Genomic DNA, 23,348 nt, shown 5'->3' on the forward strand with positions numbered 1-23,348 from the left:
AACTGTTGGGTCACCTTTTATTTTTTTCCTCCTTCGCTACGTCAGAGAAGCGCTCGAGTCCAGTCGCGCGCACGCACCTCTCGTGGGGACGAAAGAGAGACCGACGTGTGATTTCTCTTTGTACTCATTGAAGAGTTGAGGCCGGCTCTGTCTCTGCTGCTTTGCATTTTTTAAAAATATATAAGCAGGGTCTGCATGTTGTAAATAACCCGATAAGTCGGTTACACTTTACGCTTTAACGTAAGCGTCGGTCTCTTTTGTGTTGTGGAAGCGGACATCCTCAAATGTCCCTTTGAGCGATTTTTGGGCAACAAAAGCATCAGGTCCGGCGTCGTTTCTTCCTCTCCGGAAAGATTTCAAGTCGCGTATTCATCAGCCGGGGTTGCTCAGTGAGGAAAAACACAAGACTCTCAGACCGCTTTTAACCACCCCCTTTTCACACTTCCACACCTCCGGGGGGGAATCTTCTTTCTTCCCAAAACCAAGCGACAATGGCAGCTGTAACAAGCCCGGAAACGAGCCCTCAACCCCGGGTATATTTCCAGACGCCGGCCGGCACCACAGAGGAACCGGAGACACCCGTTAGGAAGCAGGGACGCGTTACCGTCAAATATGACCGAAAGGAGCTGAGGAAGAGACTGAACCTGGAGGAGTGGATTATCGACCAGCTAACGGACCTCTACGACTGCGAGGTAAAGACCCCCCAAACAATAACCGGCCTCAAAACTGATCGAACGCAGCTTATTGATCAGGCGGCTCTGCTAGCCTAAGTAAAAGAGCTCTATGGTATTAATAAGTCAGTCTGTGTCAGCTGTGGGGTTCGTCTCTCTGCAGATTCATAGTGCAAATAGTTGATAAAGAAACATAACAGGCCCTTTGTTAGTGCTTTTAGCCTAGCTCTGCTTGTTTCACAGTCTAAAACTCTTTACTATCTGGGCCCCAAGTAAGTAAGGTAAGCAACAAAGACACAAATAAAATAAATAAATAATACAAAAGAGCCTGTGAACATTCAAACCAAAAGATGCCATTAAAACCCATTAATTTATTCCACTAGAGCCATGTGGTGAACTTCCTGCGCTCACCCACAGGTAGGCTAAATGTGGCACATGCTGTTTTATAGCCTGATGTGTAATAAGCAGGCCTAGTTCTTTGTTCTGATTGGCTGAAAAAATTTAAAGCACACCTGTGAATTATTTTCATTTTTTTGTGAGTGGATGATCGAAAATGAACTCCTGTTGTACATGTTCCATTAAGTTATTGTCCTAACAAACAATTACTTAAAGATGGAAAATGAGGACATTTTTCTGTAGTTATGTCTGGGGAGCTTCACAAGTGTAGATCCCATCCTTCATCTTCTTATCTTTTCTAACTGGAAGCATTTATATGAAGCAGAAGATGAGTTAGGGTTAAGTTTTATCAGAATGGGGGCAAATGGGAAACAAAATGATGATGCTGATCTTTCTTACTAGAGGGGTGTAGTCATGCATCTTGATCTCTATGCCTGTAGTGATGACTTTGCATAGCCATTAGCTGTAGCTGCCATTAGAGCTTCTGTGCACCACATCATACCCTTGGTTTTGGTGACACATGTAGGGCCATGTGTTTCAAATGTAACCTGGCGGCAGCTGTGAAGTGGCTGCTGGCGTCAGTAGTTGGTAAGCTCATGTCCACGCTACTGAGCTGGCATTGACCCACATTCTATTCCTAGTGTGGGGAATACAACGACTTAGCGGGTTTCAAGAATTTACAGCAGACATACAGAGAAAAAAAGACAGGACAGCTACAGGCAATCATGCTTTCAAAGTTTCAACTGGAAAAGTTGAACAGGGAGGGTTCCTGCTCTTGGAACTTGTACCAATGCACACATACGGACATGTAAAGGGAGGCACTGACCGTTGCTATTATGGTAAGGTTGCTGTCATGCTGCAGACAGGTTGTCTGTAAACACTAGGGATCTTCTCCTCGGTGGTATATTTACACATAAAAGCCAACAATCCATTCCGGTGGATTCCTTTAACCAAATATAACATCTATCCACAGGCAATCATGCACAAACTGTTGTTTGGGACAGGTTTTGGTTTAATTTAACTTTGCACATTTTGTTAAGCGCACGGCTCTCACAATGAATAATGCGAAAGGAATATCCTGTGAAATGATATCTCATACGTAAAAGAGCTAGCAGAGGTCATTAAATGGCCTGAAGAGGGTTTAGAAATCAACATGATTTGATTGTGTGCCAGTATTGGATGAATGTGCTCTGTGCGAACTCTGCAGAGTTCAAAACGTCTGAGTGAATGAGCTCAGGAGAAAAGCTTGGCAGCAGCACAGCCATGCTTTTCTTTTTATATAGCTAACTAGAAGACAAAGTGGGTTTTTAAAATGCAGATCTTTCTGGCTTCCGTTTGGGATAAGATTGGTTTTAATTTTAATCCAGAAAAAGCCCCAGCATCACAATTTATCTCTCAGATTCTTTCTATTATTTGTCCATCCCACATCCAACTTTATTTCAGTAATCCACTCAGTCATGCATGCTTTAATGCACTGATGATTTGCAGTTAGTCTGTTTATCAGGTCTGTAAAAAGACCTAAAAGGACCTCCCAAAGAACGTACAACGACAACATATGTTGAGTCTACATGGTAAAACTTGAGCCTGGCAAAGAGGTTGCAGACATATCAGCTTATAGTCGTGTAAATGGGATATTAATGATTTATTATACATTTTTAGACACACATTCCTCATTCAGCTCTAAATGTGATGACTATTTTTGGCTTTCGTCCACAGTATTTCCCCCTTTTCATAGTCCTGATCCAGTCTCCAGTGAGGCTATTAGACAACAAAGAGATTAATTTACAGTTGGTTCACTGATGGAGACACATTGGGCTCATTTATAGTAGAAGCTGTGGAGCACGTGCTGCTGAGCACTGGAGAGGCAGCTTTAACAGGTCAGGGAGCATAGTGGCTACCGGGAGAACCCTGTTCCCTGACGAAGACATGGGGCATGCTGGGTTTTGCTCCTTTTTATTTCTTATGTGTCACTACATTATCATCATTTATTGTTCTCTATCAGTCCGCCCCTGATTTCTCTTTCTCCTTTTGTTTAAGTATGTTTTCACTATTAATAAAATCACGCAGAGTTTGCTCTGCAGGGAATTCATTATGAACCATTTACCCATTCATTTAATGCCTTCAAACAAGCTACAAGCCATCAGCCAGTCATTTTTGCCAACCAGCTTGTCAGATATTCATCCAGCCACTTAGTCAGCCTATCAGTCAGAGTTGCTATGGGTATTGGTGCTGAGCCTTCATATGATTCCATGGCAACAAGGCTTGTTAAATGTTTATGTTGGTTACCCATGCAGTGGGAAAAACTTGCATCCATTTAGTAAAAAAAAAGAAAAAAGCTTAGTAGAATTGCATCATTTGCAAAAATCCCTCATTTTTATTATTGCAGGATTATAATTACAGTTATTTTCATATTAGCACAGCTTTACCAACAGGAGACAATAATGGGGGTCTTTTATTGCAAAAGAAACACTCTCTGGTTTTTTAAGGGAGAGCAAACATTCAGAACTGGGATTATATATATCCACTTATGTAGTTGAAAGAGAGTGTGCATTGAAAAATCTAGTAGAAATGTTGATGACTATTACTTTCTTTGGTTAAATTGAATGGTTTAGCAGTAGAAATGGTAAGTCAAAACTTCTTAGGAAATAAAGTGGAATGTCAACTATCATTTTGTTTAAGATTAGTTTAATAAAAACATTTGGAACGCATCGGGCGTTGTTAATAGAGGGGTCCCTGAGGTTATCTGATACAGCTGTGATGGTATGTCTGGGTGGGGGTAAAGGGAACAGCTGCAGTGGAGCCTCCAAATCCCACAATCCCAATCCCACTGTTTATTTTTAAACCCAGCTAAGGTAGTTTATAATCAGAAACCCTAAACTGACAGATAACTGGCAGACAGTGTTTTGTTAAACACTACTGTTCCATAAATATTGTCTACACTTTTTCCATTGTTGTTGAGCCTCTACTCTATTAGTGGCTTTTTGTATGAGGTGCTAAGTGAGTTAGAGTTTACTCTGGGGAAAACGGCAAGTCCACAGCTCCTATTTTAGCAGAATAATCTAATTTCACTCCACTCTTGGCATCATTTCCACAGTTGCTGCCTTGTTAATTTTTTTTGTCTGTAAAAACTTTTTTCCCTCCTTTAACTTTATAGTTCTTAATTGTCCTGCAGCCAACCAGTAGCTACATAGTTAAAAGTGAAGTGGGTGTGTGGACCAGTCCCTAAACTCCAGGGTCCTACGTGGCCACACATACACACATATGCACACATCAACACAGATGGGAATATGAGTGAGAACAGAGGCAGGATTGGTGAGCAGGAATGCAACAAACGGGGGAAGAAAAAGGGAAAAAAGAAGGGATGGCAAGAGGAGAAGGAAAATGTAGTAGGAGGAGGCAGGGAAGTCCAAGAAGGAGAAAGTGTTTGTGCTACTGCATGCTTTATAATATAAAGCATTACTGGCAAATAAAATTGTAGTCATAAAAGCTCTGCTTTCTCACTTTTGATTTGCGTGACTTTTGACCTCGAAATAACAACCAATGCTCTATTCACCTTAATTTCAAAATGTTGGTAAGCTGCAGATGAGTTTAGTTGAAAATCAGAAAATAGTTTGATATGACCTCAGAATATTAATCATATATAATTTTTTTAAAGCATTGTATCACATTAATCACTCATAATGTCCCTAAAGGCATCAGAAGCCAAGCAGGCCAGTAGAGTAGATAACAGCCTTATTTGGCTTTATTTAGTCCGAAAAGTATAAAAGCAGTTTTTAATCCCAACACTTGTTCTTATAAAAAAAAACAAAAAAAAAAAAACATGATTGTTGACTTGATCTCTCTGTTTATTAAATTCAGAGTGTGTACATAGATCAGCAGTTATAAATGTAATAGCAAATGAAGAGTGTTGAAATCTTGCTGGAACATGTTATTTTCCCCAATGAGTCTGATGAAATACTTGCTTTAGTCATCATGTAGCCATCAGATGTCAGCAAGTCTGTTAATGTTGCAGCAGCTGTCTGAGTTAAAAAAAAACTAAACATGTAATACTTCTGTTTAACTTAATGTACGTAATGTACACAAACTTCAGAGGTAAACAAGGGTGTCATCAACAAAAAAGTACATAATGCTAAATGATTAAATTAAGTTTATTGATTCAATCCCATCAAAACAGAACATTATCATTATAGAGTAATTGTGCTCAAATTTTAACATCAAAGCCTAATAACTCACATAAAAACAAAATGATACTTCACACAAGACAGGAAAAGGTTGGTTTTATCTGCACCCAGTAATGTGAAAGTCTGATCACATGTTCTGCGGTACGTTGTTGTTCTCATGAGGAACTTTGTTAATAGATTTTTATCTCATTTTCTGGCTCTCAAATGTCTAAAATTTAGAGAAGTGATGATTATAGCCAGATGATAAACCACCCTGGTGTGGTAAGAGGTCACACATGTGCACAAAAACACAGACTGTGTGCAACATTCCCTTAAAGCGTGCACTTACAGGTCTGAATACCAATAAGTATTACCCTGTTTCATAAGAGAGCAGCTACAAAGAAGGGTTGTTGCACAGCATGAGTGAAAGACTCCACTGTCTTTGTATACACCCCCCACACCAGTGTGTGCACACACACACACACATTTGCACACAGACAGATGTACACACATCTTGTTAATAGGTTACGTGTGGTAGTACATGCGGAACACACAGTTGTCTTTCTGGCTGCTTGGGGAAGGGAGGGCATGAATCAGCATGTGCTAACCAACATACTGACTAAGTGAACATTTTTTTAAATGAATCAGCCAAGTTGAAGAAGTGGACAACAGCCATGAGTAATGTGAGTTGTGAGGAGGCTGAGGATATGCTAAGGATGTATGTTGGGGGCTGTGTGTGAGTAAGATCAGAAGGACGTTAAAACCGCCATGTGAGAGAACGCATAGATGAAGAAGGAGAGGGATTTGAGTCATGTAAAGGAATGCTTTAGATTGTTGTCACAGGAATTGTGTGAGAAAGGAAAAACTGAGACAGACACATTCAGTACTAAGAACAACTACCATTAAAAACCAATACCCTTAAACTCTTGAAGATTTACACACATATACACATCTTAGTGGTAAATTGTGAAACTACACTTGCGAGTGTTTTTATGGATTCTAAAACTAACTTTAGGATATCCCACTTAATCTCATTTTATCAGTATGTTCTTTTTACTGTATATTACTTACTGATGCTACAAGAAATGTTTGACCATCAGCAATGAAGCAGTGGTCATGAAACCCAGATTAATATGACTTGCAAAGTTTATTAGATTAACTTCATCTATACAGATGCAAGCGTTAAATAAAAAAATACCTCAAGATTTAATTGATTTTATACTATCAGAGAAATTCATATCACTTGTAGTCCACTACTGTTGTGTATGTCACAAGGCAGTATGGGTAGCAGTGACATGAAATGTCTAAAATTTGGAGTGTGTATGGACTCAGTTTGAATTTGAATGCAGTGTAAGCGGTGAAGAAAAAAACTGAACACATCTGTGAAAATGTATACCAAGGTGAAGAAATTCAGAGCAGTGGGATGATTTGAGTGGAACACAGATTTTGTTGTATGTAACCAGTTTCCGTTCAGCGCCTGGAGGAGCTCCTCCTTCTGTCATTAGCTTATTGTTGCAAGCCGAGGGGGGTTGGTGACTGAGGGCAATTTCAAGCTGGTTAGTCCAAAGACTCATGGCAGTGTTAAATTCAATTAGTAAATGCTCATTTGTCAGGCAGTTGTGGTTAAACTTTGTTGTGTTTGACTTTTTGAGTGTTGTGGATTTTAAGGTTTGAAAGGCTGGGCAACATGGACTAGAGGAATAAAACAATGCTAACAAGGTGCTTTTTATTTAAAGATTCCTCACATGTTTATCAATGCTACTTAGAAATTAAGTGGGACACAATGCAGTCATGATATATTTATAGTCCTGTATTACAACAAGCAACAAACACAAGCTTTTTCCCATTAACACTAGTTCACAAAGTTATCAAATGAATCAGGGAAGATTCACACTGTTTTCAAATCTTTTATAAAGCTTTTTTTTCTCTCCATTATGAGCTCTGAAAACTTAGTTTAGTTCCCTTGTTTTTTTAAATATAAACTACAACCAATGATGGCAAGATTAAACACTGAATAAATATCTTTGCTGCAGGCCAGTACAACAGAAACTATCAAACTTTTAACATCATCAACTCAAAATAAGTTGTGCATGTAAAGTAACTGTTAGTAGTTCAAAATATATGGCAAACCTTTAATAAACATTATTGCTCATAACATGTGGAGATCCAAAAGGTGAACAAAATAGGCCCATGAGGTTCTTGATGCAGGTTGAATGGGAAGATAGTTTAAAAATTTGTATTGCACTAGCAGGACTAAGATTTTGGAGACCTGTGGGAATCATTACAGTAATTACAAATGATTTGTAGATTTTCTTTTTCCATGGAAAATAAAATGTAAAACTAAGACTCCAATGAACACCTTGGCATGTAGTTGTTGAAGAGTGTGTGAACTTTTGCAGGACTATTTGCTTTGCTGTTTGTCACATACGTCATGCATGCTCTTCTGTCATTTGTCAGCCACTGAAGCACGTATGTACGGATTGTCTTACACCACGCCAACCTGGGAACCTTTAAGTATTATGTTTCAGTGCAGGCTGGTGATCCAGCTCATTACACGCCTTGTGTTATTACTGCATGTGGCTCTAGGGTGTTGTCTTTGTAGTAGTGCTTTGAGATGAACCAACAGCTTCTTTTGGGTGGGTTTATTGGCCTCTGTGTTAAACCATATGAAAAGAGTGAAACAACCAAGGCATGTTTCTGTATCTAACGGCTGGGGATGAAGCTGGCATCAGCTGGAGTATCATATGTATAGAGTTATATCACCATGAGGTATTCTTGGAAATTATGCTTTCAGGTTTATTGAGTTGACACTGATTTATTCAGTGTTTCAGTCCAAAGAAGGTGCATCAGGGCAGATGGCAGCATTGGAGTGTTTCAGTTTATGACTTTATTCAGTCTCTGATAATGTTGTATGTGTGTATATTTATCTTCTGTTGTCTTTACTCTACAAAGGATTCAATGTATTTTCATTTGCAAAAGATTCCATAGCTAAATTAATGATACAATCTCACAAATCAGTATGTCAAAAAATATTAAACATGAGCCCGGGCAGGAAAATATTTTATGATGGACCAAAATGAGGACGTGTGAGGGTTTCCACGGTATATGCAGTACATCTTAGACTTACAATGTGTTTTTCAATGTTTTTAAATGTTAAATTGATAGAAAAATACACTTAATTTAGAAGTATAATGCTATTTTTTGCTGTTTTGGTGATTTCTAGACCTCCTGCCAGTCCCAGGAAGCTACAGATTCTTAACAGGTTTGCCTGTTTACTTCATATGTTCTCTGTTTATTACTGTGAAACTTATTTTAGGTATTCGTGGAATCACAGCATTCAGGAAACGTAGAGACAGCATGGTAGGATTCTTGGCCGGTTACTCAAACTGCTTTGGTTCAAATGTCTGATGTGTGATGAAATGGATGGATGAAAGAAGTGTGAACAGATGGACAGACACCCAACAGATTATTAAGTTATTATTTTTTTTTACATCTAATTATACTAAATTAACTATACATTAGTGGTACACATTAAAAAGATGGAGCGTTATTTACTTTATGTGTCTGACTGAGACTGATTCATTTGGATTAGGTTTCTGAGCAGGAAGGAACCAATGACCATATTTGGGCATTGTGCCTGACTGACAGGAATGTTAACAAGCTGCTGACTCATTGGGAAAGAAATTAGTTTCCTTCTCTCTAAATAATAAAGATGGGTGCTGTATCTATTTCATTCACTCATGAAGCAAAGTCCTCGTCCATTTAACTAAAGATTAGAGTAAAATAGGTCACATGCATTGCACTGGACAGTGAACAGCCCCAGCTTTAGTCTTATGCTGACTGCCTGAATATTGAAATGAACCAAAACATTAGATCAGATTATCCATTGTGTTGCAAGTATTTGAGAGATCAGGGATCATGTTGAGGGTTGATCTGTATGAATAATATTAATGTTTTCTGAACCCTTTTGAAATCCATATGGATTGCATCTCAGTACTGACTGAAAAGTACAAACAGTGGATTAAAAACTGATGGGCAAAGTATTTAAAAAGGAGCCTGAACTTGTGATCTGCTTTCCTGCCAGAAACTCAGAATAGAAGTTTAGGAAAATAATTTACCAAGAGTCTCTATGAGAAGGATCCACTCGTGAGTTTTATTGAAAATCTTATGCATAAGGAGAGCTATCCTGCAGAGCCACAGGACTTCAGAATAAAAACTGTAGGAGAAGATGTGTCTACCGTTTTATCTATCAAGCCTGGGGAAAGACAATGTCAAACACAGGTGGTGAAGGACACCCGCTATTTTGTCTATGAGAACACCACATCTGTGAACAGATACAATTCTTACATACTGTTCTTCTACGTGTAGACTAGTACTGAAAGTGAATAAGACTAAGAACCTTTGCTAATCCATATAAACTAAGATTTCCACCACAAGCCGTTCAGTGAATGAAATGGCAAATGAACAAGTAAATGTTAAACCCGTTGATCGTGTCTGAACTACTTGCCAAGAGTGACATAATGATAATCTGCAGTAATCCTTGTTTGTATGCATTCTTACTTTAATCTCCACGTAATCTCTTCTTTCAGACCAATTGTAGTGGTTTCAGCTCTTCTGGCTGGTAGAGGACAAGTGTTTACACGGTGTGCGTGTGGTTGATCTCTATTTTCTGTGTTGTAATGTTTTAGTAATTTTTATTATTGTTTGAGCCAGTGATGAGTACTTGACTGAAGAGACAAATCTTATTGTTGACATGCCTAAGGCAACTTTTTCTAATATGGACACACAGAACATAAACACCATGTCTGAAGCTGTGAAGCTCTCTGGTCTCAGTCTCACAGCTGCCCTTGTTCTCTGCTGCTCAAGAGGAGATGGAGGGTGAAAGTGGGTACTTGAGATATTGTCTGATGGATATATTCCAGATGAGGAATTTTCGAAGAGGAGTGGGCTGATAAGAGAGAGAGAGCACGAGAGAGAGAGAGAGGGGGATGTATAGTGTGTTTGCTATGATGGAGGCAGAGACGCTATGTTGTAATCACAAGTTAAAAGATTGCAGCCAAAGGTTATTTTTTCAATTTCAGTGTCTGTATTAGTTTTGTTCACTTACCTGGAGCCAGCTGAAATTAAAACATGAACTTTATATTCTTCTTTTCTTTTAAAAGTGAAAATTGAATTTCACTTGTGATAATAAAGCTGATTTATTTTTAATGGTCACTTACCAGATGAATTGCTGTGAAGTTTAAACAGAGATTTATTAATGCTGTATAAAGTTGACAGTGACCGTGTGCTTTTGTTGATGAGGTAAACTTGAAAACAACACTTTTGTCCTTTTGGATAAACTTAATTCATTAGCTTGTTACCAGCTAAGCTATTCTTGTAAGAGATTGTATCCTGATGACTTCAGAAACTTTTCATCCAGGAGCTGAAATTTTATTTTTAGTAGTGCTTTAGTTGAGCTTTTCCTTTCAATTGAACTCCTACTGAACAAGTGAATATCTTAGCAGTTCTACTGAACATCAGCCTGTTAAGATTAGTTCAGAGAAGACTTGATGCAAATCTGATTTATTTTATTTTGTTTGCATATTGCGATTCTACCCACTCTGATTAGTAATTTTTTCCCCTTTTTCTACTTATTTACTGCCATAGTCTTTAACTCTTAACTATTACTTTTGCTTAGTAGAGCCTTTTTGTTTGAAATGTGCTATATAAACACAGTGGCATTGAGTTACATAGCTCATGTCTATAATGTGAAATCCAGTATAACAGTGCTGAGCAGTAATCACGGCTGCTACTTTTCTACAATGCTGCATTATGGAGGACAACAGTCTGAAACAGGTCGTCTGCCTGCACCTTGGGAGCAGGTTTCTGTGCCAGCTAAGCTGGAAGGTACTAGGTACCAACAGTATAAGCCTTCTTTACTAAAATAGAAGGCCACACAGATGGGTCAATATTGCATAGACACAAATCTGATGTTTGCATAGAACAGTGCAATCTGACCTAAAGATCAAAAATTTGCCTGGAGTCTGAACAAAGCTTTTAGTATGAACTGCATGACTCTCATGAATTTATACTTTACAATACTTTAATGATTCTAAATGCAACTCTGAGATTTACTCCAAACAAATCCTAGTACATATGCAAAGTATTTCAGTCAGGGTGGCTTTCTGATAGTAACCAGCTGGGCTCCCATTTGCCATTTTTGCTTTACATTATGAAGATTTACAAAAGATAGATGGAAATGGTTTTAAATAAATAGTTTTAGCCTGTTTTGGAGAAGACTTGATGCACAATATGTGTTATAGAAACAGTTCTGTGAATTTCATCTGACTTGGTAAAGGTTGAAATGACAGCAACTCGCCTGCTGTTTCTGGTCAGAGCCTGCAAACAATGAAGTAACATTTCCATTTTGAGCAATGAATACTGATATTTCTGTCAGTACATCTCAGAGTTTTGCTGACAGTTTGATGATAACAGCAGTAACAAGCTGTGCCACCATGTAGTGGTTGGTAAGCGTTATACAGCAGCAGCTCCACACAGTTGCCAGAACACTACCAGTTTACCCAGGGCTAGTTGTGACCCTGAGGGAGCAGCAGAGCCTCTACAGAGAAGCTGCAGACGTGTCCAACACACAGAAACTGCTGAAGCATTCAGCTAACCCAAACAAACTGATGCATGAATCATTCAAATCCACAGCGAGCAGGCATGACTATAGGCTGCTTTTGAGGGTCAGAGTTAGGTTACCTTCTACATTTTAACTCTAGATCTGTGAGCTTGAGTTTTAGCAGCATCTTTGTTTAAATGCCTAAAAATGTTGTTAAACACTTTTTCTTTTAGGCAGTTCTGTTTTTGAATTCTAATTATTTTATTTGATAATGACATGGAGGACAATGTTATTTATTGTATAAACCGAGTCAATCCATATCTTATAAATAGCTCTGGTTGACACCATGATTCAATTACTTCACCTACAAAGATATCACTTTACATCACAATGCACGTCAGTGCATGTCAGTGTCACTTGATGATTACACAAGTACAACCAGTCTGTGTCTAATTAAATTAGGTTTCCCTGGCTTCATATGAGGATCTTATCAATGTTATTGGAGACTGTTTGAATTCACATGCAAGACGTGAGAAACAACCAACACAGTTCAAGGAAACATATGAGCATGCCCAAATTACTAGCAGCAGATTTTGGAGGATCTGCCTGCTTTTACTTTGCATGACAGAGCTGTTTGCATTTTATCTGTGGAGTGATAGCAGGAAGGCTGGCGGGGCCGCAGAGCATAAACAAATGGAGGCACTGCAAGGTTAGGTTGTGCTAGATGTGTTAAATTTAGTTTTGTTTTTGTTTTTTTTATTAACTGTTTTTACCAAAGAATATGTTCAAGGCATTATTTATGTTTATTTATTTCTAGTAAGTGCATGAAAAACATTACCAACTTGATTAATATACAAAAAAAAATCTTCTTTTGTTCCATTTTTCTTCAGCTTTTCAAACAATATGACTAATCAAGATTATTGAACTATATTTTCTAGAGTCTGTAATGCATGTAATCTTGTTATAAAGAGGTTGCTTCAGTTCATCCGTTCTCCCTGCAGCTCTCTTGTCTGTTTTTCATATTATTCCAAACAGGACATCATTTTCTTCCTGTGAGGAAGTGCATCCAACTGATTAGAGGCACAATAGAGATGGAGATCAACTGCACACACAAACAAAAGGTGTACAGTAGCTCACACACAACATTTTACACTAGATGAAGTACGTTGGATTGAGTATGGATCGCTGTGGTTTATAGTTCATGGCTGCCAGTCACCACTTAAATTAATTACATGCGACAAACACATGCAAGTATTGCTAATGTAGGTCAGAAGTAGGCTCTCTTCAAGGGTTCAGTGTTCTCAGACACAATGATACTATTGCAACTCCCCCTAGCCCATTATCTCCCAAGGTCCTGTACCCCAAACAGGAAGTAGCTGCCTATGTTTCAGCCCCCTTTAGCGTCGCAGAGAGGAAGAAGAGACTTTAGCAAAGCTGTACTTCTGCTTGTAAAGGAGATCCTAATAGGGAAGCAGGCAGTAGTGAGCTTGTTATTATAAGCCCTGCAGATTCCTAATAAGTGTGTGTGAGTGACTGAAGGAGGTATAAGGGGCATGGAAAGCAGCAGGCGATGACTGACACAGTGCATCCCTAATCTCTGCACCCCTGTTGACCTCTCAGTGACTCCCCCTCTCTATCTCACTCTATCATAAGTGATTTAATGCCTGCAGTGAGGTGGTTTGAATGATATGAGAAGCCCTGAAACTAATACACTGAGGGTGAATCCGTACAGAGTGGTGATGCCAACTAGAGAGGGCGAGTACCAAATGAAACACAGATAAAGGATCAGTGGGAGAAAGTAAGCAGGAAGCAGTTTAGAGCTCAGTACTTTTCCACTGCTTCCATTCTGGTTTCGACCGGTGAGTCTGTTTGTGTGTGTTAATCAGATGACCGTAGACAAAATTGCCAAATGAACCACAAGGATGTAATGATTTACCACCATCAGATAGCTGCAAGAGAACTTTTAGCTCCCAGTTTACTATCAGTTATTTCAGTGATTTGCAACTGCTGCTGCTGTCTGTAAGGAGGCTCATTAGTCATCTGAAGCATGATGGTGGAACTTAGAAGATTATATTTGTCTTGGAAACTAATGCAAAGCTCTGTAAAAGAAGAACGACTTCTTCCCAAGTTTTCTGTGTCACAGTCCTGAGTTCAATTTTTGCCCCACCTGTTATTTTGTTGTATTTATCCTTTGTTCAATGATTAAGTCAATACGCCTGCACATGCTTACAGTGTGAGAGTTTGGAGAGAACTGACTAGCTCATGTGTGGTGCTTTCGGCTTCAGCTGACTGTAAATTCTCATTCTGTGAATTTTTAGTTAAGCAATAGCAGTAGTACATTTTAGCCTTTAACCAGAAAATTGTTGGATTTGAGCAATACGTAAGTAAGCTGTTTCACTCTTGATCCTACCCAGCTTACAAACCAAGTAGCAAACATATTTGGGCCTAATATGGGCTGATATTGGGACTCGTGGGTAAGTTATAACAATGTCAGGTGTTGTGTTGGCCAGACATGGTCCAAAGGTCATGACCTGGTCCTAACTTGGGTTATGAGTGTTGTATGGGCCAAATGGCATAATCTGGCTTTGACATGGGTTGTGGCAGGTGTTTGTAGGCTTAAACTTGACCCAAAGGCCCAAAGAAATACAGACTTGGACTGTGTCTGTTGGATTTGTGGCTGAGATTAGGCATCTACACTCACTCTGAGTCAACACCAAGTCATTTAAGGCTAAACATGGGCCAAAGAATACTGTAGATGTGGACCATGTTTGGGTCAGACATTCTTTGCTATCTGTTATCGTTTTCAGCAATGCCTGTGCTCACATTTCCTGCAGAGTGGTTATGTAGCGTGTCTGTAATTTGTCAATGCCAGTGTCCATGAATGCTTTGTACCTTTCATCACTGCCAAGTCAACCAGCCTTGGGTTATGAGGCTTGTGTTAATTCTCAGTACTGCTCGGACTGAGCTCAAAACAGTCATGGTATCAATATACCCATATAGATCACATTTTGACTGCCTCTATCTGGATTCCCTGTCTGTGCAGTGAGAAAGGGAATAATTAACACATGCAGTTCATAAAATAAGCTGTAAATCTGTCAGATGATGAAAGTTAGAAAAGTAAAACAGCAGTGGAAGTATATGCCATTGTTTAATGCCACATGGCCTACTTTTCTTCCTTCTTCCTTGTCTTCCTTCCTCTATCCTGTCTGCTCCAGCCATTGCTTCCCTTCGCTTCCAACTCCCCATATCATACCCCGCCAAAGCACTGTTTGTGTGTTTTGTTGCAGAATGGGCGATTGGCCATCTTGTATGCTGATGTTTATTTTTATCCAAGTTAGTTACTGAGGCAGCAGAAAAGCAAAAGTTGGTATTCGTCATCCATCATCCAGCTTTGGTTCAACCTGAGCCTTACTTTGGTTCTTTATATTTTGAACACTTAGTGGTTGCTCCTTTTGTGTTGGCACATACTTGCACATAGTTTACACACATTCTATCAAATACATCAGAAACTCAATGTGTTATCACATGCTGTGTAATCCTTGCGGGTGGCACTCTGTGACCTACTTACATCTTTGCTCTCTTGTGTGAAGTTCTCATGCAGATAAGGGGTTCACGTATAGTGCATCAACTCTGTTAATATGCCTATGCTGTTGTCCTATTAGCCATCTTTCTAATTACTTTAACAGCATTGTTAATAATTTACTTGCAACTTTCACTGTAAAATCTCAGTAGTTAAACTTTTTTTTATTGGCATTATGTGTCTTAACTTTTCATTGACAAAAATCACAATCATGTTTTAGTCAAATTTGAGGTAAATTAGATAAATTAGAAAACAAAACTGAAGCTTCCAGAGATTTTTTTAGAAGATGAGATAAGCGTTTCTGTTAACAAGGGCACTGACCTACTTATGTGTGTGTAGCTTATGTTTTTCAGGTGATGTATGCTGATATGGTGATATATCAGGTCTGATACATGCTCTGTCCAAGCATGATGCTGCAACACACAGCCCTCTTGTGAAAGAAATGGCACTATGACATACACACACACACACAGTATTCATACTACATGCTCTCATACTGTCACATCTCATTCTGTTCTGCAGGAATCTGGTAGACGAGCAGTGTGTGTCTGTCTGGTGCTTTTTCTCTCAGTGTGATGCTGGTGTGTGAATCATATTTGCAAGCTTGTCAGGAAGAATGTAATTACATTTAAAGGCCACAACGATACAGTTGGGCAATATGCCAGTTTACAGTATCACTTTGTTTGTAGCCAAGAGCTGGGCTTCTTATTAAAAATCACCTGTGGCTACTTACTACTGCTACATCACCACAATCCGGAGAACAAACCACAGCTGCACAGGACAATATTGACTTTTGAAGATTAAATTACATCCTACTCCATCACATAGCAAATGGTGTGTGTGTATATATATATATATATATATATATATATTAGCCCATATTTTTAAAACATTTGCTTGTAATTGTGATGAAAACCCTGCTTTTTGTTTTTGCTAGCTGAAGTAATAACATTCTTACAATAGATCAATGTATGAACATGCACAGCAATAAATCTGTTATTATACGATAAGTCAATAATTATAGTGACAGATCTATTCTCACAGTAACCAGACCTCAGTGTTAAATACACCCCTGGGAGATTTTGGGGCAACTGCACAGGGACGTAATCAATCTACTTTAAGATGAATGGTAGCCTAGTAGCTTCATACAAAAGGTACATATCAACCTACCAACACTGATCCTGGTGTGTTTTTGGATGCATTGCAATGAACTCAGGATAAAGCGGATCTGTTCTCCTTTATTTCTGGACCTGTTTGAATTGTCCCACGTCTTACTACTTTGCTTACAAACCTGCAAAGCATGCCAATATCTTGTAGCCAGCGTTTATTCCAGACCACATCTGCAGACAACAGCAAACCCCCTCCGGACTCAGCAAGTCAGCCTGGAAGATTGTTTTGGAAATCCTCCCTCGTGATTCCCTGCTTTCTTTGTGTCTCCTCTCTGAAGCCTGTCTTCCGGCCTTTTTCAACATCTCCCTTGTCTCTCTTCCCCTGCCTCCTCCTCTTCTCTCTTTCAGTGTGCTCGACTCAGCTGCTCCCTCTTCTCGATACGCTCCTTAACCTCTTACCTTCCTTCCTCTTGGCATTCCCTTCCCCCCTTCACAGATTTTACAGTGTCTGTTAAATTATTGTCTTATGAGCTGCATTAAACAAGTGTCATGCTTTTCAGTAACATGCATATTGTATTTAACTTGGTGCATAGATTAAAAAAATACAGATGCAAGGCATTACTTTAACTTATGTTCCCTTTTTGCATGTTTTTTTCCCTCCCGTGCTTCTTATAGAAACACACTGAGCACATCCTTCTTTGTGTCAGCCCGGGTGTTTTTATGTCCTCAATGAAAGCAGTTCTGATTCTTTTTTTTACTGTATGTCCACATTTGTTTGTGTCCCAGAGCTTTGACTTCAAGATGATATCATAGCATAATGTTTTAAAGTGAATTAGTGTGTTCATAATTCCCTCCTCGTGTTTTTTTTATGTCACTGTCGACTTTGATGATTGCAGTCTGTATGTCAGCTTGTGTGTCCATGTGTGTGTTCTGCTTTGCTGACAGGAGGTCTGTCTGTCTTTTTTAGTCTCTATCTCACACACACAGGCTGTCCTGTGCTGAATTAAATCCTTATACCCCACCCTTTACTCTCTCTCACACACACGCACACACAAACACGCTGTCAGTTCAGACTTATTAACACTCATTTTTATAATTCTTTAATCCTTGTGTGTAAGGTGTGTGTGACGTTGAGTTTTCCCTGGAAAAGCTGACGGCTCGGCTAATCTGACACACAAATGTGCACACGCAGCATGCTGAGCCAGAGTCTATGTGCGTGTTTGGGTGGTGAGATAGGGGGGCAGTCGGGCAGGTGCAGAGACAGCTGGTGTGGGCAACTTCAACCGAGGGGGAGGACCGGAGCGACAGCGAGATTCCTGGAGAACGACTTGAGTATAGGGTAGCAATTGAGCAGCAAAATAGGGGGAAATTAGTGTTTGTACGAGTGTACGTGCATGTGTTCTTGTGTTGGACCACTTTGATAAAGCACACTGAGCCAGTGTGTGAGTAAGACAGATGGGGAAACTGAGAAAGAAGACACTTTTTATAGAGCGCCAGATTAACTAGAAAGAAGAGCTGATAGGATGAGGAGAGAAAAAAAGGAAACTCTATTTAACAACTAGTCTTTCTTAGAGGAAAGCAAATGGTTAAACTTAGTTAAAGTCAGCCATCAAAATCAGACACTCTGATTATCTGGATCTGAAAGTGTGGACATGTTTCTATTTAATAGAGTTAGTTCAGTTTGAATGTGAATTACAGGCTAGTTTTAAATAGATAAAGCTCTTTAACTTTGAAGAGTCAAAAGGAGATTTAGAGCCTGTTTTCACTTGCCAGTCAACAATTGGAAACCAGTTAGAAGCTGCTTTCCGTAGAAAACACTAAGTATTAAGGAATCACATTCAGCAATGAATCTATACACATTTAAGTGATAGATTAAACGATATTATTGCTCATTTTGTTTATGGACTTTTTACATGAAGTGTTGTTTTTATAGCAGAATAGTAAATATGACTGGTGCACATGCTGTAAAGGTAATGAGTCTTTCCTGCCATGGAATTTTATGATATATAATCTTTTATGAAGGAAAGAAATGCCAGCTTTTCAAGCAGATTGGAAAAACGATGTATAGTCATAAATCAAGCTACCGATCTGCATCCCTACAAGGTGAAGTTGATTTGTTGCTCTTGTACTGCAGATGGTTACCTCTGTTAAAACTACAGCTTCACATGTTAGCAAATACAGTTTTGAGATGAGACAGTCGATAGCCATTCCCATGTGTGTGCTGCAGGTTAGAGCCTTTTATGTCATGGGACAAAATTAATATTCATCCATCTTATTTACAAGCTTTTAAATTCCTAACTTTGGGAATCTCTCCCTATCTATGATAACCAGTTGAGTACATAGTTTTAAATGTAAGACTTGGTCTGAGTGAATCACTTTATGCATAGTCTTCTTGCTTTTTACCATTTTACTGGTACCAGTTAATGTTTAAATTCCTGCTGGGTATAGACATTTTAAAACATGCTATTCATTTTGAATGCTAGTTTAAAATAAAGACTGACAATAAGAACTTAATGTTGAATTTGGTAAATATTTTAACTGGCAAATGACTTTTATCAGAGCTCTCTGTTGTCTCAAAACTCATTTGTGGATGCTGAAGATGAAAAATAGACAAGAGCCTTTTACACAAACTTTCTTTCCTTTAAAATAAATGTTCTCATGGTTTGAAATGCCATGTTCACAAAATCTGTTTGCATGCCTGTATCTTTGTCTCTTTTTTTTCTGTCCTGCACAGCATGTGGGATGGATGTGCACCACCCTCTAGTGTTCAGAACTGGACCTTCATCACCATGTCATAAAGAAAGAAAAAATGCCATAAAGCTGACAACCACATCATTTAAACAGAGACTGAGAATAAAAATGATGATGGCGTTTGTTTATTTCCACATGTCCATGATAAGAGCTTAAGTCAGCTGTTATTTCTGTTGTATGGGACTATACTGCCTGTGTTGGCCCTCATTGTGTTTTCTGTCTTGTTTCATGTGCTGCAGGAGGAGGCCATTCCAGAGCTGGAGATAGATGTGGATGAACTGCTGGATATGCCCAGTGATGTCGAACGAGCAGCCAGGGTCAAGGTAAGATAGACATTTCTACTTTTGTCAGAGCATGTGGGACACATACATGTCACAAACACAAGACATTTCATATTATGTTTCACTCTTTTACAGGACTTGTTGGTTGACTGTTTTAAACCTACCGAGGTAAAGTTCGTTTAATTTATCTTCTTCAGTTGTTTGCTCCTCTTCCCCTTAAAATCCACATCTCATGGGTTATGTTTTTTCTGTACACCTTGCAGGACTTCATCTCAGAGCTGCTTGACAAGATCCGAGGAATGCAGAAGCTCTCCACTCCTCAGAAGAAATGATGAGGTCCTTCTTTGTCCAACATATTCTTTTCCTCTTCAGCCCTCACCTCTCGTCTTCCTGCCACAACCCACTTTTGCGTTTTAACGTCAGCTTTCATTCACTGAAAACCATGAAATGTTACAAGTGAACCTTGTCCCCCCTTCTGGTTAGACCCTCTGCTGTACTTTAGGGTTGCCTGGATTGAGCGCCACATGTCACTTTTCTTCCTTTTTTATTGGAATTAGTTTTGTTTTGGACTTTCTATATTCATAAAAACCATCAGCAAAGAGAATAAAGTAAAGGAAAGAATGAATCATTCTGAAAGTGACTTCTTAATGATCTTAATCCAGGCCCCCACCTCCTCCCCTTTTCTCTACTGCTACATCCCTTGCAGCCATTATTTGGCTCTATTCTTCCTCACCCAGCTCTTCTCCTCCTACCCTCATCTGCTCTACCCTTCATCTGTCAGAGGAAGAGGAGGAGAAGAGCTGAGTCCCATAATTACTAAAAACAGGGCGGCTGAGTGTGTAGAAAAAGAACAAGAGACCGAACAGCCAAAGGGAAAAAAAAGAGTTGAAGGGTGAAGATGAAGGATGTTGGAAGGAGAAAGCAGGGCCTAATCATGGCTTATCTTTCCACCAGTTAGATTCCTTATGTTGTTATTTAAGTGGTTAACTTGTAAATGACCGAGCTACCAATCATATATCTTTAGTATTTTCCTGGTTTAGTTTGAGGGCATGATGATCATAACTTCACTTAGGTTTCCTCTTTTTTTTTTCCTTTTTGTTTCTTTGTTTTTTGATTACTTTTGTGGGTGGTGGGGGGGTCAGTACAGTCTTTGATAATTCTCCTCCTTAAACGGAGGCATTGCTGCAGTGGTGCATTTAAAGACTGTTTTCTTTTTGTGTGTGTCTGTTGAAAATCTGCACTGTGTCATTTTGGGGAAGAAAATATGAACTTCTGACCACAAAGAATAATGCATGGTGTATATTTAGTACAGCAACAAGGAAAATTTGATGCCTGGAAATGGTGATTGAACCTTTTAAAAAAAAAAAAAGAAAAGCCAGTGGTTGGCTGCAGTGGCCACATGGCCAGACCAGTTTTAGACAGAAAAAAAAAATAAAACACTGATCTTGATTTGAAGCTAGACCAGAAGTAGGTTTGTTTAGGCTGAATGTGAATTTTTGTAGAATAAAAAGTACGTTTTCTTTCCTCAAATGTGTAGTACAGCCACAAGAGACTCTTCAGAAGCCACTGCTGTCCAGCCTGCACATACACATGTATGTCTGTGTTGCTAAATGCTATTAGTGTATGTTGCTACATAATGTACAGCAACATCTGTTATAGTATGGAGTGTTTTTTGGGCCTGTATATTCTGCTGTTCTGTATGACCATTTCTTTGTTTGTTTTCCTGTATAGGACTGGTTCCTATTTTTCTTTCATTTTTTTTCTTTCTTTCTTTTTTATTTATTTATCTTTTTTGCTCTCTCTCTCTCACACACACACACACACACACACACACACACACACACACACACTTGACTGTCTAAAAGGGGACCCCAGAACTAAGCTGCCTTTTTTAATCACAGTACCCAAACCTGTCAACTCTTTCTCATCATTTCTCACTTTTCCAAGAAGATACTAACCATCACTTCATGTTTTTGAAAACATTTGTGAAGCTCCCTCCTCTGCCTGTCATGTCCGTAGACCCACCACTAAGATGTCTGAATAGGAGGGAGGCCATTGTTTATAAATTAAGCTGCTTTAATGTGTTCACTCTTTCTCTCTCTCAGACACGCATGGGCCACCTTGGGGTGGAGGAAACACACTAGCAAACACAGCTGCCTCTGTGGCAGATGTGCCCATGCACCAGGTGCAGAGAGAAAGCGAGACGGGTTCACAGTTGTCACAGAATTTGTGTTCCTTCACTGCAGCTGCCAATCATCTCCAAGAATAAGCCATCTGTTTCTGATCCTGGGCCAATCAGATCCGACACTGAAGCCCATTGGTCAACTGCAGAAGCAGTAACATTCGCCGTGATTCCTGTGACTGATTACTAACACCTGCAGTGACAGCAGACCTTCACTGTCTTCTGTCAGCACACACACACACACACACACACACACACACACACACACACACACAGAGGCTTTGGCCCATTTTCATCCTGCTGCTCTGTCATTTCTCCCATTCATTTCCACCCTTTTGTCCACCCTTTTTCTCTTCTTTCCCCAGTTTCCTTTTTTAAACAGATGTTGCCTTAGGTGTTATTTATGTTACATAAAACCAAATAAACAGGAGACATCCATTTTTTTTTAAAAAAAAAGGTAACACAAATTGTGTTACTGAGCAAAACTACAGCGTGTGGGGAATCTTGGACCTTATGTCGCTCCTTGCTTTGAGATTCTTCTTTTTTTTTTTTAGCAGTGAGTGTTTAATACTTAGGCCTTGATACAGTGATTCTGTTTAGATAAACAATGTTATTTGCATTGACCATTTGAATACTGGTCTATTTTTATTGTGATCATGACACTTCTTGATGCCAGGCCTTGGATTAACATGTAGTTTAACAGAAATCCATTCAGATGCATTTTGGTGCGATTGCTTTTGCCTTTTCTATTGGTGTTTCCAGATCGAGCGCTTTACCGTTTTTTGGGTGGGGGTGGGGGGGTGGTCAGCTTGAACCAGGCAAGTTCAATCAGTAGCTGAATTTGAGTGGATTTTCATTTTTAAATCCAGGTTTGGATGATACCTTCATAGACTGTTATTGACAAGTCTCTTTTTTTACTGTTGGGAAAAATTGCAAAAAACAAACAAAAAAAAAAACAATTATATAAACTGATTATTATCATTGAGGCTAAATACAAGAGCTAAATCATGCAGACTGGAGGAGTTGTGGTGTTTTGTTTTTTCACAATGATTTGACAAACCAACAAACAAATGTAGCAATATCAACAACAGGTCTTGTTTTTGCCCAATTTTGTTACACTTTTATGCAACTTTAATAAAAACATGAAAACTTGATGTTTGTCAGCTCTCTGCTTTGGAAAAATCTTTCTAGATTACACACAAATTTGTTCGGGATTCACTAATGTCAATTACATTAACTACCTTTTTGAAGTGTAATATGTGTATGATGTATTTTCCTTTATTCTTCTATACTTGTTCCTGACGTGCATCCCATGCCAGTAATCAGCTTACACATTTTAAAGACTTTCAAACTGAAATGGCTAAGTAGACCACTGACATTAGTGTAATCAGCACCACATTTGTTTGTGCTGTGATAAAGCTAAATTGTCCACAGTGTGGATTTCTCTACTATAATTTACTTAAGACATTCTGCATTCATCTGATGACACCTTGTGGTTGATTGCAGTATGACAAATACATTATACTTCCTCAGTGGTATATTTGCTATTTGAAAGGAGGGTTGTACAAGCCCAGAGTAGAGTTTTGCTGTCAGAAGCATAAAGCCATAACAACTCAT

The 23,348-nt window shown here is 39.0% G+C and overlaps 1 protein-coding gene across 1 annotated transcript; it reads left to right on the forward strand.

The window, feature by feature from the left end:
• Positions 1-67: 67 nt before the first annotated feature.
• Positions 68-22,883, forward strand: ppp1r14bb (protein phosphatase 1, regulatory (inhibitor) subunit 14Bb). Its single transcript, XM_041985405.1, has 4 exons — positions 68-692; positions 19,508-19,591; positions 19,685-19,717; positions 19,813-22,883. The coding sequence occupies exons 1-4, from the start codon at positions 492-494 to the stop codon at positions 19,879-19,881; spliced, it is 387 nt and encodes a 128-aa protein (XP_041841339.1). The 5' UTR covers positions 68-491; the 3' UTR covers positions 19,882-22,883.
• Positions 22,884-23,348: the final 465 nt, after the last annotated feature.

This window comes from Melanotaenia boesemani, chromosome 5, assembly GCF_017639745.1.
Source record: "Melanotaenia boesemani isolate fMelBoe1 chromosome 5, fMelBoe1.pri, whole genome shotgun sequence".
NCBI lineage: Eukaryota > Metazoa > Chordata > Actinopteri > Atheriniformes > Melanotaeniidae > Melanotaenia > Melanotaenia boesemani.